Raw genomic sequence first — 12,750 nt, forward strand, 5'->3', positions numbered from 1 at the left:
ACTGAGGATTTTCCTTTTTTTTTTTTTCTCTTCAAAAAATGTGATTGTTTATTGTCTAAAGCACATCCAATATTTGAGATGAATGGAAAGCAGGCATGATTGTAAGCTTCTCTGCAGGGCAGGTTTAGACCCTTATCCAGGGACAGAACGTACAAGACTTTCGCAAGTCTTTACGACAGAACGAGAATCTTTCTTCAGCATGACAAGACAAAAAAAAAAAAAAAAAAAAATGCTGCTACATTTCACATAGCCAAAGAATAAACATAAAAACCTAAGAAAAAGTAAAAAATACAAAAGACAAACATATAAAAAAGTGAATTTAAAAATCCTACGGGATATAGACAAATATACACATTCACACACAATTAAAACCAAACGGGCCCAGACCGTTTAACCGTTCATTTAACCCAACTTGGAGCTTGAAAAGCAGCGAATGTTTAAAATAACACTTCAAAAACAAGTATTTTACAGCATTTTAAACATTTTTGATTCTTTTTTTGTTTTTTATTTGAATTTTTTTTTCCATATTATATTTACTTCGTACGGTGTATATTCTTTGCCAACTACTTTTCACATTCTGACCACAGAGGAACAAGTGCGAGAGATCTGAGAACATTGTTTTGAAAGAAGTCATGCACGTATAATATTTGAATCAACTTATAAAGTTAGAAAAGGGGAATGTTCAAGACAAAAAAAAAAGAAGGTGTCCTCTGATGCAATCCTTTAAGAGTCGGGTTTCTTCAGCCATCACTTTTAGTCTGACTCTCTGTCAACTCGTCATGCCTAAATTACCTTTACAATTTGGAAAAGCAACACAAAATCGTACAAGGCAGGCAAGAGTATGAGCTAAAAGGCATTCTCCAGTAATATGTGTTCTTCTTCATAAAAAAAAAAGGAAAAAAAGAAAAAAAAAAAAGACCTTGATTTTTTTTTTACACAACCAGAACACAACATAACATTATATGGTTGTGGCCGGTCAAGTTTAAAAACTAAACAATTATGATTTTTCAAATTGGACCACTGTACTTCATACACTCCAATTTCTCAAAGGAGAATGAGATTTCTAACGGGAAAATGAGTCCTGTGTTCATCAACAAAAGTCTTGACAAAACATTCTCCGTTTCCTTTGTTTGTTTTCCACATAGTAGTCAAAGAGGCGCTCTGCACCGTCGATGCAGGGATGAAAGCAAAGCAAAAGGTAGTTGAGAGCAGCAGACAGGAACGAGGGAGTGTGTGCACAACAGAAGAAACTTTTCAAAATGGCAACCGACCCTGAGATTGCAGGAGTCCGATACAAAACACACCACAAAAGGCACTTTATCAACAACAGTGCTTCTGTTCTACTGAAATTCAAGTCGAGAGAAAAAGTGTGTGTGGAACTCTCTTTAGTGATAAAGCGGACAGAAAAACGAGCGTGTGCACCCATTTCTATGATTCCCGCGCACTGAGAGTTCGCCGTCTCCGTCGCAACTCGAATCCATCTTGAGCCTCTTGGCGGTCCGAGAGGAATGACAAAACAACACTGAAGAAACCACAATGTGAAATATTGTAAAAAGCGTAAAATACTCGTGGATTGCAGCAAAGGTCCAGAGCAGGCTGCAGGGCAATATCCTCCCCTCTAAATGCCTCCGTAGCTTGCAGAGGAACTTTTGTTGAGAGATAATTAGCCCACGTTGGAGGCTTGGCATACGGCTTCCCAATAAAACATCCGAGAAGCCAATTGTCCCTCCTGGCCCTCTCCGTTCCCCTCTAGTTCCCACCTTCAGTCCTCTCCCCCTCCTCCGTAGAGGTCTGCCAGCTTTTTGAAGCGAGGACCCCAGTCATTGAGGTAGTCGTAGTCCTGTTCCCCAGAGCTGGAGGAGCCCAGGGAGCTAACGGAGCCCGCTGTGGAGCCGCTGCCCTCGTAGTCAAACACCAGCAGGGAGTCGTAGGGAGGAGCAGTGGGGTCATTATCTGCCGCACGCAGACCCTAATATGAGCGAGAGAGAACATGAGACGAGGCTGTTGGAACAGACGCATACAAAACACTCTGAAAGCCACTGCTGTGCTTAAAGGGGTCACATCAGGAGGATTCGCATTTTCCTTGATCGTTTGAGATGAAAGACCTTGATGCACTATGAAAACACACTGTAACTTCCTGCTCAGTGAAAAAGATCGTTTTTTTGAAACTAGGCTGCAAAAATGACTCTTACTCTTACACAGAAATGTGGTTCTTACTCACATCAGGCAGATCAGATGAACACATGTCCATCCACGTTTACTTGTCAATGACTGACCAGAAACTTTTTTTGCCCATTTCTGTATCGTTAAATACGACTAAAACGTTTTATTTATTTTTTGATAAACTAAAGTGGAAAAGAAATCAAGTTTAAACTAGTTGAAATAAAATACAGCTGAATATGAATATTGAATGGAAAACTTAAAACGCAAAACTTGATTGAGTTGAAGTTTTAAAATAACTAAAACTGAAAAAAAAAAAAAAAAAAAAAAAAACGAATGAAAATGATAAAAGCATCACACAACAAAGTTACAAAAAAAACTAAAATAAAAAACAAATCATTCCTATTATTATATTTAATGTGTGAATTTCTGTTTTTGCTTGTGTGTAGAACCTGCTGCTCTGCATATCTTAAAGCAGTGCATGGCTTGGAAAGGGTAGATGAAGTTTATTTCTAACAATATTGTCGAATATTTAAATGCTTCACACACTGTCACTTTTCAGCACATAATTAAATACATTTTCTTCTCTGAGTTTTACTTCTTATCATATTTTATTCCCAAAAGTCATTTCAGAAGCCTATTTAACAGAATATTTAATTCTTAAAATCAGATGGAAGATTTAAATTACTGATGAACAACAATTTCTGAATGATTTCTACCAAAATATAAGTGGACATCGGGAAATAAAATAGTTAAATATGGCTTTCCAATCCAGTTTCAAATTAAATCTGTATTTATTTCCAGTGCCTCCCTGCAGGCATTAGGTGAACCTAAGGCCTAACTAGATTATCTTCATGAGAAGAAACAGAGGGAGCATACGTCAGTGATGAACTCCCCGATGTCCCCTGGGTGTGGTACCGTGGGCCGGACCGGGTACTGAGATTCTAGGATAACGGGTCTCTCGTCCACCCTCCGCACACCTGCAGGTTTGCTCATTATGTGATCTAAAGACTCGGGCTGCTGCAGCTGACTCAGGTCATAGTCCTGCAACAGAAATAAAAATACACCAGTGCACGTCTGAAACAAGGTCAGAAATGCTCTGAAAACAGCCTTGACTCGACAGTCGGTAACAGCAGGACGTGTGTGACACTGACCTGATCTTCCTCTCCTCCTCCCTCTTCATCATACTTCAGAATATTATCTCTGACGTCATCCTCAGGGTCGATCAATAAGGGTTTTGTCTGACGCTCCTTCTCCCTTCGCTTCACCCACACCACAAAGAACAGAACCATACCTAAAGAAAAACAAACATACAGGCGCATCACGCAACTATTTCCTAATTTTGGGGGCTCACCAGTGGCAGTCCAGATTCATTAAGTGCCCTAAGCAAGATAAGACATGATCTGAGAAAACAAAACACTCTCTGACGCACATATATATTGAACTACTAAGTTTATTATAACGGTTTAAACTTGTATCTTAATTATAAAAAATAAATAATTATAATAATTATAATATAATAATTTTTGTGGATTTTTTTTTTTCAGGAATCTTTTGAGAATATAAAGTTTAAAAGAACATAATTTATTTGAAATAGAAATCATTTGCAACATAAAAAAATGTCTTTCCTATCACTTTTAGTCAATTGAACACATCTTTGTTGCATAAAAGTATTATTATTATTATTCTTTTATCTTACTGACCCCAGATGTTTGTATGGTGGTGTACATATAATATAATACTACTTTTAATATTATAATACTTTCTGGAAGTCACATTTAAAATTTAAAACGGCATGTGCATTGAATGGGAATAGCACTTCTTTACACATTTCTGATGAGACTTTGTTAATAAGTTTATGAAACTGAGAAAATGTTGACTGACAGTTCAGTGAAACTGAACACTCAAAAATTAAATGACAGGTTGAAAGGGTATTAATCACAATTTACTGATGTTGTGAAAATGTGGCTGTGTTGCATTCTCTGATTTAATTGTCTCTTCATTTATTATTCCCCGATCCATCCGTCACTTACTGAGCAGTATAATGATGCAGATGAGGATGGTGATGATGGCTCCAGTTCCCAGTCCGGCCACAGTCGCTGCCCCGATCACAGTACAGTCTCCGTTTTCATCACAGGGACACACCTTCACCTTCAAGACAGAGGTGTTGGACAGGGGAGGGTTTCCTGAGTCGGAAACTAAAATGGGAACTCTGTACATGCCTGTCTCCAGGTACGGGATCCGCAGTTTCAACTGGGCATAATTACCTAGACAGAGATAGAGAATTCAATATTTGGCCTTTATATTATCACTGTATTAGGGGCAAAAGTAAATTATTTGAATATTATCTGAAAACTATATTTACATTTTAACTGATTATCGTTTTTCTATCCACTACTAATGTTAGATGTATTTACCCGGAGGGAAACATTTAAATTGACAGTAAACACATAAACTGAAGACAAAAATGAACTGTTGAAGTGGTAAAAACCTTGAATACTTTCAATTTGTAATATGTATACTCCATGTCTAACCATTGAGGCGTGAAATGGTCCAGTTACGGCGGGCAGAAGAGGGGTAAGAGGGCAGCTCAAAGACATACGGGCCGGCGTTGGGTTCGGAATCTAAATCCGAGGCTGTGATGTTGACTGGATACCCGTGCCGTGACCTCTCGCAGACCAGAGCCTCTTGAGGAACTAGGACAGGCACGTTGTCATTCACATCTATCAAATAAATCTGGAGGGTACCGGTTCCTGTGGCAGGAGGGGAACCTATGAGACAGAAAGAGGATAACGGTAGTCAGGGGTAATGGTCGTAAAGTTTATGTATTTGTCCCGAACACTCTTAATTGTGTCAGATAAAAGAAAGGATAACTGCACGTAAATAATTCACACAGCTGTTTTCCCTTTAACAGAGCTAAAACACACCGTACAGAGGCCAGATATATAGCTACCTACTTGCTCTCCAAACGTACTGCCGTCACAGATGGGGGGCATTTGTGGAAAACGTGGCACGGTATCATTCCCAAAGCTCTGACTGAGTAACAGACTATATATTATAAAGATTGATTCTGTCAAATTCTGTTATTAGAAAGTCTGTTATGAGCCTAAAATACTACCCGTCAACCCTGGACATCTGTATCAACTGCTAGACAAAACGCCAGTCCCTAAAGACATATTGATTTAGGCCAAAATGCCTTCGTTCAGATAGGACTGACAAGCCCTGCCACTACGAACACCTTTGAAAACTTCGGGGAAAAACACACCAAGACAGGCAGATAGATTGGTCAATTTCCTAATCATATCAACCTCCCCGGACGTTTTCATGAGAACCTTGTGAAGCAATACTCTTTTGATAAGAAACTTTAGTTTCTCAATTTTAAAGAGTTTGACTAAAAATAAACATTGATATAAACACTCTTTTTTGAATATCTAATATATCATCAAATCTCATATGCACTCATCATATCATTATCGCATTGGAAGATATAATTAATTTGAGTTATTTGCTTTGTCTTAAATTTCCGTCTATTTTTATATTTTAGAATTTGAAGGCCTGTCATTTTGGTGAATCAGTTCGGTCACACCAGCCTCTCTCTTAAATATAGATGTGGAAAATCCATTTCATTCTAGTGAACTGTTTGACGATGCGAAACCTGAATCAGCATACAAAACTTTATATTTCATATGTAGGACTGGAATGTATGAGTCATCTTAATGAATCAGTTCGCCCTACACGATTCTTCTTCAGATTTATCTTTTGAAATTATGATTCATTCTAGTGAATCAGTTCGTTCGACTGTCCAATTTCTCATGTACTGTAGCATTCGATGGTCCTAATGGTGGTACTAATTTATTTTAGTGAACTGATTTGATGAACAGTTCATGAAAATAAGCATATTAAAAACAACAACAACAACAAAAAATACAAACATTTAAGTCACTGCACTATGTTTTTGAAACAATTATGGAAATGTGAGTGACTAATTTCAAGCTTGATAGCGTCACTTTAATAATCTGTTATTTCAAAATGCCTCATTTGTTTGTGTGTGCCATAAACAACAACAACAAAAGATTAAATAATTGTTTATAGCTGGTAGTATAGCTACTTACAGATTCAAAACAGTAGCTTGACCGTACTTCAATTACTTTAAAATATGATTAGCTTATAGTTTTGTTTGCTCAACACTGGTGAGACAGTCACCATCCTCAAAAATCATGTTCCATCCATCAAAACGATATCAATACAAACTAGATTACAAGAATAAACGCTCATTCCTATTCATACCAACTCCTCCTGAGTAGTTCTGATGGTACGGAGCAACTCCCCGTGTTAAGCAATGTAGTCTTGTGTAAACATGGACAAGCAAATGTGATTGGACAGCAACTTTGTTGGAACACTTTCTTGGTTGAATAGAGCAAGAGAATGAAATCCAATCAGAGTTGTAAAATGCCCCAGTGCTGATAGGTTTTGAATCGATAGACTGAGAACTGAGAACAGCTTTTTGGCTCTGTGAGACAAATTAGGTTCAAGCCAAACAACCTCTCTCCGAACTGACCTACCTAATCGTTTAAATCTATTTTTTCATACACAACACCTTTAATGCACCAATACTCACTTAAAGTTTTGATTTCGTTGAAACTTTCCCCCTCTATTCTTACCGTTGTCCACAGCCAAAAAGGTCGCTTCATATACATTTTTCTTCATATATGGCGATTCACGGTCCAGCACCGCTGTGGTGGTGATCCTTCCATTGGTCCTGTTGATTTTCAGCCAGTTGGCTGGATCTGACAGTTTGGAGTACCTGAAGGCCAAAAGCATTCGCTCATCAGATAACTCTGGATAAAAATCCATAAGCATCCAAAAGATGCGGCCATAGAGCTCAACATTCAATCATAATTTATGCTGTGACCGTATGGCTGCGGGTAATAATGTAGAACGTTGAGATCATCAATCCATTTAAATGCTGTTAAAATCATATTTAGTCTGTTATGAGGATATAGAATGTGGATTATTAAGATATGTCCCTCATTCAGTCACAGCATGGGCTCTGTTCTGATCAATGGAACTGCACAGAAAAAGGCACAAATATTTACACTCAATCAAATCACAGATGTGACGCATAATCTTTCTTCTATATATTATTGGGTAATACATCAGGCTTCTGCACCATAAATCCAAAACACTGAAGTTAAAAAACAGTTACAGCCCATTTATCTGCCAGACCAGGTCTCAAAGTTGTCAAGAATCTATCGATTTGCTATTAGGGAATATTTGATTATTATTTGAGTATTGCTAATAATCAAGCCCACACTGGATCTTTTTCTTTGTTTTTTGTCAATGTCTTTTGTTTGCTCAGCACTTCCCTGTAACTTATTTGAGCCTATAACATTGATAGATTCTGAGAGCGAGAGCGCCACAGTGTGGACTGTATTGATTGGACCGTTCCTCGCACAAAGTGATCCATGGAGCAAGTCTAGCGAAGGTCCCCCGAGTGTGTGAGTGAACGTGCAGGGAGGCAAACTTTGGATCAATACTTCAAACTGGCATCTTGCCCACACACTTTTGAGTCATGAAAAAAGAAACCGAGAGAGATCAAGCGTGAACAACTGATAGAGAGAGAGAGAGAGAGAAAGACACAATAGAAACAGCAGTGTGGGGAATGGTTTGGCTCATTACTTGATGACCTTTCACCCTGTTGCTTGGCAACCCAGGCACAACCAAGGGACTAGAACAGGAGAGAGTCAATTAAAAGCATTTAGCTGCTCCCAGGGGTGCTAATGGTGCGAACGATACGTGCTACATCACTTGACATGCAGCACAGTATGGAAATTGCATGTACTTCTGACGTTTGCTTAAAAAGTCAGGGGCTGACCTGAACCAGAGAGTGATGGATTTGTTTTATGCCTGGTTTCTATAAAAATGGCTCTAAAACTCACCAGACAAATAAAGCCCTCACAGATTTAAGGGAATTTTAAAACTCAAGCATATTATTGAGTGGAAAATTGAAAAGTGAACAGAGTGGGTAGAATATACTAGTATTTTTATGTGGCGGACATCAGTTTAATTTGCTATTCATGTGTGTCACTCAGCTAATGAGAGCTTTATGTAAATGATCAATAGCAATTGCTGAGTCAATCGATCATTCAGTAAGACTCTGAAACCATTTAAAAGCATTTAAGTAACAGCATTGTTGTTAAGAGATGTAGTACGATTATAAATGTCAGTAAAAAAGAAAAAAGGCTTTCAGGCAATGCAGTGTATAACTGTGCAGTTATATGTACAGTAGGTCAATAATCACTTTATTTGTGTTAATCTAAAAACAGTTGTGTACAGCTGTGGTCAAAATTTTACATACATGTTGCAGTATCTGCAAAATATTAATTATTTTACCAAAATAAGAGGGATCATAAACAATGCATGTTCTTTTTTTATTTAGCACTGAACTGAATAAGATACTTTACATGATATATACATGATGGTTGTTAATGAGTCCTCTGTTTGTCCTGAACAATTAAACTACCATTCTGCAGAAAAAAAATCCTTCAGGTCCCACAAATTCTTTGGTTTCCAGCATCTTTGAACGCATTTCTGAACCTTTTCCAGCAATGACTGTATGATTTTGAGATCCATCTTTTCACACCGAGGACAGCTGAGAGACTGACATGCAACTATGACCAAAGGTTCAAACACTCATCCTCCAGGAGCAAAAAGGAAAAAATATGCAGTGATGTAAACTACATAAAAAATAACATGCATTTTTTTGATTCCCTCTTATTTTGGTTTAAGATATGGAGATACTGCAAAGTGTATGTAAAAATGTGACCACAACTAACATGTGAATAAAAGAAACTAGGGTTAATAAACTATAATTGCAACAAAGAAAGAAACCACATAATAATAATGACATTATTATTATTATTATTATTAATAATAATAATATTTAAAACCATAGACTCACAACATTGTGACAATGCCATACTTAAAAATATGAAAAAAATTAAAATGAAAAATAGAAAAATGTGAATCTTTTTCTTTTCTTTTTTTTAATAATGATTAGCATATACGTACAAGTGCATTTAGTGCATAATAAAAAAATACATTTAACTGACATTTAATCAAATTTATTGGCTTAAAATGGTATAAATATTATATTATATTTAAACTTTTAAAAGGAATATTAATAATAACTTGCCACCTTTGGACTAAACTGGATTTTTTCAAAGATTTTTTCTTTTATCAACTCACACCTTGTCATCGACCTGTGTGTGTGTTTGAGGGAGTAAGGACACAAATGATTGAGATTTACGGTCGCTCAGAAAGATTGACACCCTGAGTTTCATAACAGACAGACAAAAGCTCCTGCTGTCATTCCTCTCTACCTGATAGTCTGCTGGATGAAGCGGTCTGGATCCAGTGCGGCGAAAGTAGCCAGGGTTGTGTCAGCAGGCACTCCCTCTTCAAAACGGATGATTTTAGGGTTGGATGGGAAGACAGGGGCCTCGTTGACATCCAGTACTGTGATTGCAACAGCAGCAGATGAGGACGGTGAGGAGGGGATCCCGCTGGCCAAGTGAGCTTGGTTTGAGACCACCACCATCAGCGTGAAGGCATTGTTCCTCTCATAGTCGATCGGCTACACATATGCACAACAACACAAAAGTTCCTACAGCTTTCAAAGAACTTGAGTGTACTCAAATAACAGGAAGGTGATTTAGATCTGTTAACATGAGCAATAGGCTTTCTTATTTTTTTTTTTTTTTTTAGAGGAAACATGATTCTATGAACGGAAAACCCATTTCAATAAAAGACATTAAACTAACTCTTCACTGTCAAGCTAAATGAGGTTCCAAAAGTGTTAGAAGAGCAACAGAAAGTGACTTAAGTTTGAGAAAGGAGATGAAGTGAACTCTAGAGTAAAGGTTAAAAAGAGTTGACGAGGAGATGAGTGTGAGAGGATCAGCTGTTCCATGGGTAGAAATGTGGTGTACCGAACCACATGTAACTGGGTAACACTTCCAAACAGGCTGAAATACATTTATGCTGAAGGCTTCAATCACTTCTTCTCTCTCTAATTAATCAATGCAATTAATGCAAACTGACAACTTATAAACTTACACATCACTGACTTTTTAATATTGCAGTAAAGGCTACAAAATTGGGGGGAAAGTTTACACATCATTCATTTTTTTGTTATTAATCTGTGAACTATTCAAGTGTGTTGGTGTGCAATCTCCTGCTTCCTTTATGCAGTAGAGTAGAGGTCAACACTTTCAAAAATAAAGTGTCAAAAATGTATTGTAATAGTGACAAATAATTATCTTCAATGTGTAATTGAGACAAGTTTAAAGTATGTACCATTGAATAGGTTTAAATAAGAACGAAGCATTGAGATATGTTGAGGAAAGGTTTTATGTGTAGTAAATGATAATGTCATGATTTCTCATTAATTTCTAGTGGAAATGATGCAGTGATGGGATAGAGGACAGACAGAGGATGGGAGGGTTCAATTCTTATTTGGAGTTAAAAATCAAAAGAACATCAGTCTGAGAACGATGAATAATGTTTGACAATGTAACCAACTGGATACACCCACCTTAACCACTACGACCCTGCCGTCATTAGTGATCTCATCGGTGCGTATGGCGAAATGGCCCATTTGATCTCCTCCTGTAATCCTATAGACGGCATTCCAATTGGGTGTATGAGGCTGATCCTTGTCTCTGACTGTCAAATTGGCTACTACCACACCCACTGCGTTTTCTGGGACCTCTCCTTGAAACTAAGAACAAGAGAAGTCACAAATAAAATGAGACATTAAAATTCTTTGGATGTGTGTGTATTATAAAGATACAGAAAACTTAGTGTCAAAAAAGAATTGGGCAGTTAAAAATGCACAAACAAAAAAACGAACAAACCAGCCTATAAAATCAGGTTGTTGATTCAAAGTTAAATGCAAAAAAGTTAAGACATCATATGTTTGAACATCCCTGGTTTGGTATTTTGTGCCTACTGCAATGGAATACATACATTTTAGGTTACCAAATACTTGGGAATAATTGGGGTCAATCTGTTACAGGGGAAAATAGACTTGGTGGAACCTAGAGTTCTGTGGCCTTCTCAAGGCACAAGGGTGATGGTTAATGGGTTATTACCAAACAGTTCCTTGAGGGCTCTGTTCTGAGACTTCTCAGTTTTTTTTTTTTTTTTATGGCTTCAGAGTATCGCAACAGTTCAAGTTTACATTACAGACAGTGTAAGGGGTATGTTTTGGATCTCATTTGTTGCACATGACTGTTGAAAGAATATCACAGTCTACTAGCTGTACCCACAACTCAAGGTGCAAATGTGCAGCAAGCTGTAGCACACAAACACAAGCTCATTACAGCAGAGTAATCTGCTGTTTAAAGGGGTTATGAAGTGTGTCCGCCAGATGCTGTTTAGAGTAATGGCTTCACCATGCAGCAGAGACTACAGCCAAATACACACTGCTACATGCTCAGTAGAGACCAGTGCTCCAGTGGAGGCTATTCACTAATGGTGATTTTCCCCTGCATGGTACGGCACGGTACGGCTTGTTACGGTTCACTTTTGGGGGGTTTTCCACTGGGTAGAGTTCATTTCATTTCATTTCATTCATTAGACTTTATTGTCCACCTTAGTGGAAATTTGTATTCGACTTCTCCGAACAGAAATACATCAATGTAACGATACAAACTTCCTATACATCGGGAAGAAGGAGGCGGGAACCGGCGGACAATCAAAACACTTTAATATTCAAAATAAACAAAACAGCACAACAGCACTTTCAGCACAAATAAAAGCCAAACACATAAAATAATGTCCCAGGCCTGGTCCTCTCTCGTCCTTCACGGTCGTCGCTCCAGTTTTATATCCTTCCATCTCCTACGTGGGACTCGATACCGACGGTGGGGCTCAGGTGTAGCTCATCTCCAATCACTACACCTGGCCTCACTCCTCGTTCCCACGCCTCTCGGCCCCGACCCACTCGCCACAATCAATGACACCACATTTAAACTTACATTAAAATACACACAGTTAAGAGTACAATACTACCACCATCAACATACAACAACAGAAAATGGAAAACAGCGCAGCTTTTTAAAATAAGATAGATTTCGATCTACAATAAACACATTTTTAAAACAATTTCAGTTTAGATTATGTTCCTGTATTGCATGGGGAATAAAAGATTTCTTATAGATGTTCCGGCTCGCCCTTGGGACCCTGAATCTACGGCCAGATGGAAGCATTTCAAACTCTGAGTTTAGTGGGTGTAGGGTGTCTGTTGATATCTGTCGGGCCTTCCTAAGTACCGCCTTATCGAATACCTCCCCAAGCTGCCTTTGTGACTTGCCAATCACCTTGCCTGCGGTATTAACAATTTTAGAAAGCTTGTTTTTATCTTTCACATTCAGGTTACCATACCAAGCTGTTATATTGTTATATTGTTATATTGAACTTTCCACTAGAGTTCATGGTAACTGGTACTTTTTTTAGTAACACCTCAGCTGAGGTTCCAAGTGAACCGTACCATTGCCAAAACGTGATGTGTAAACTCTGCTGATC

At 38.0% G+C, this 12,750-nt stretch overlaps 1 protein-coding gene across 1 annotated transcript in view; it reads right to left on the reverse strand.

Annotated features, from left to right (window-relative positions):
* Nucleotides 1–234: 234 nt before the first annotated feature.
* The window catches only part of cdh4 (cadherin 4, type 1, R-cadherin (retinal)), a 204,740-nt gene continuing 192,224 nt past the window's right edge, over nt 235–12,750 (reverse strand). The window contains exons 10-17 of the mRNA XM_026221372.1: nt 10,757–10,942; nt 9,543–9,796; nt 6,822–6,964; nt 4,695–4,931; nt 4,194–4,427; nt 3,315–3,454; nt 3,040–3,204; nt 235–1,969 (exon numbers count right to left, since the gene is read on the reverse strand). Coding sequence (XP_026077157.1) covers nt 1,763–1,969; nt 3,040–3,204; nt 3,315–3,454; nt 4,194–4,427; nt 4,695–4,931; nt 6,822–6,964; nt 9,543–9,796; nt 10,757–10,942 — 1,566 coding nt within the window. The 3' untranslated portion in view covers nt 235–1,762. The remainder of the gene's footprint in view (nt 1,970–3,039; nt 3,205–3,314; nt 3,455–4,193; nt 4,428–4,694; nt 4,932–6,821; nt 6,965–9,542; nt 9,797–10,756; nt 10,943–12,750) is intronic.

The sequence above is a fragment of the Carassius auratus genome, chromosome 36, assembly GCF_003368295.1.
Source record: "Carassius auratus strain Wakin chromosome 36, ASM336829v1, whole genome shotgun sequence".
In the NCBI taxonomy this organism is placed as follows: domain Eukaryota; kingdom Metazoa; phylum Chordata; class Actinopteri; order Cypriniformes; family Cyprinidae; genus Carassius; species Carassius auratus.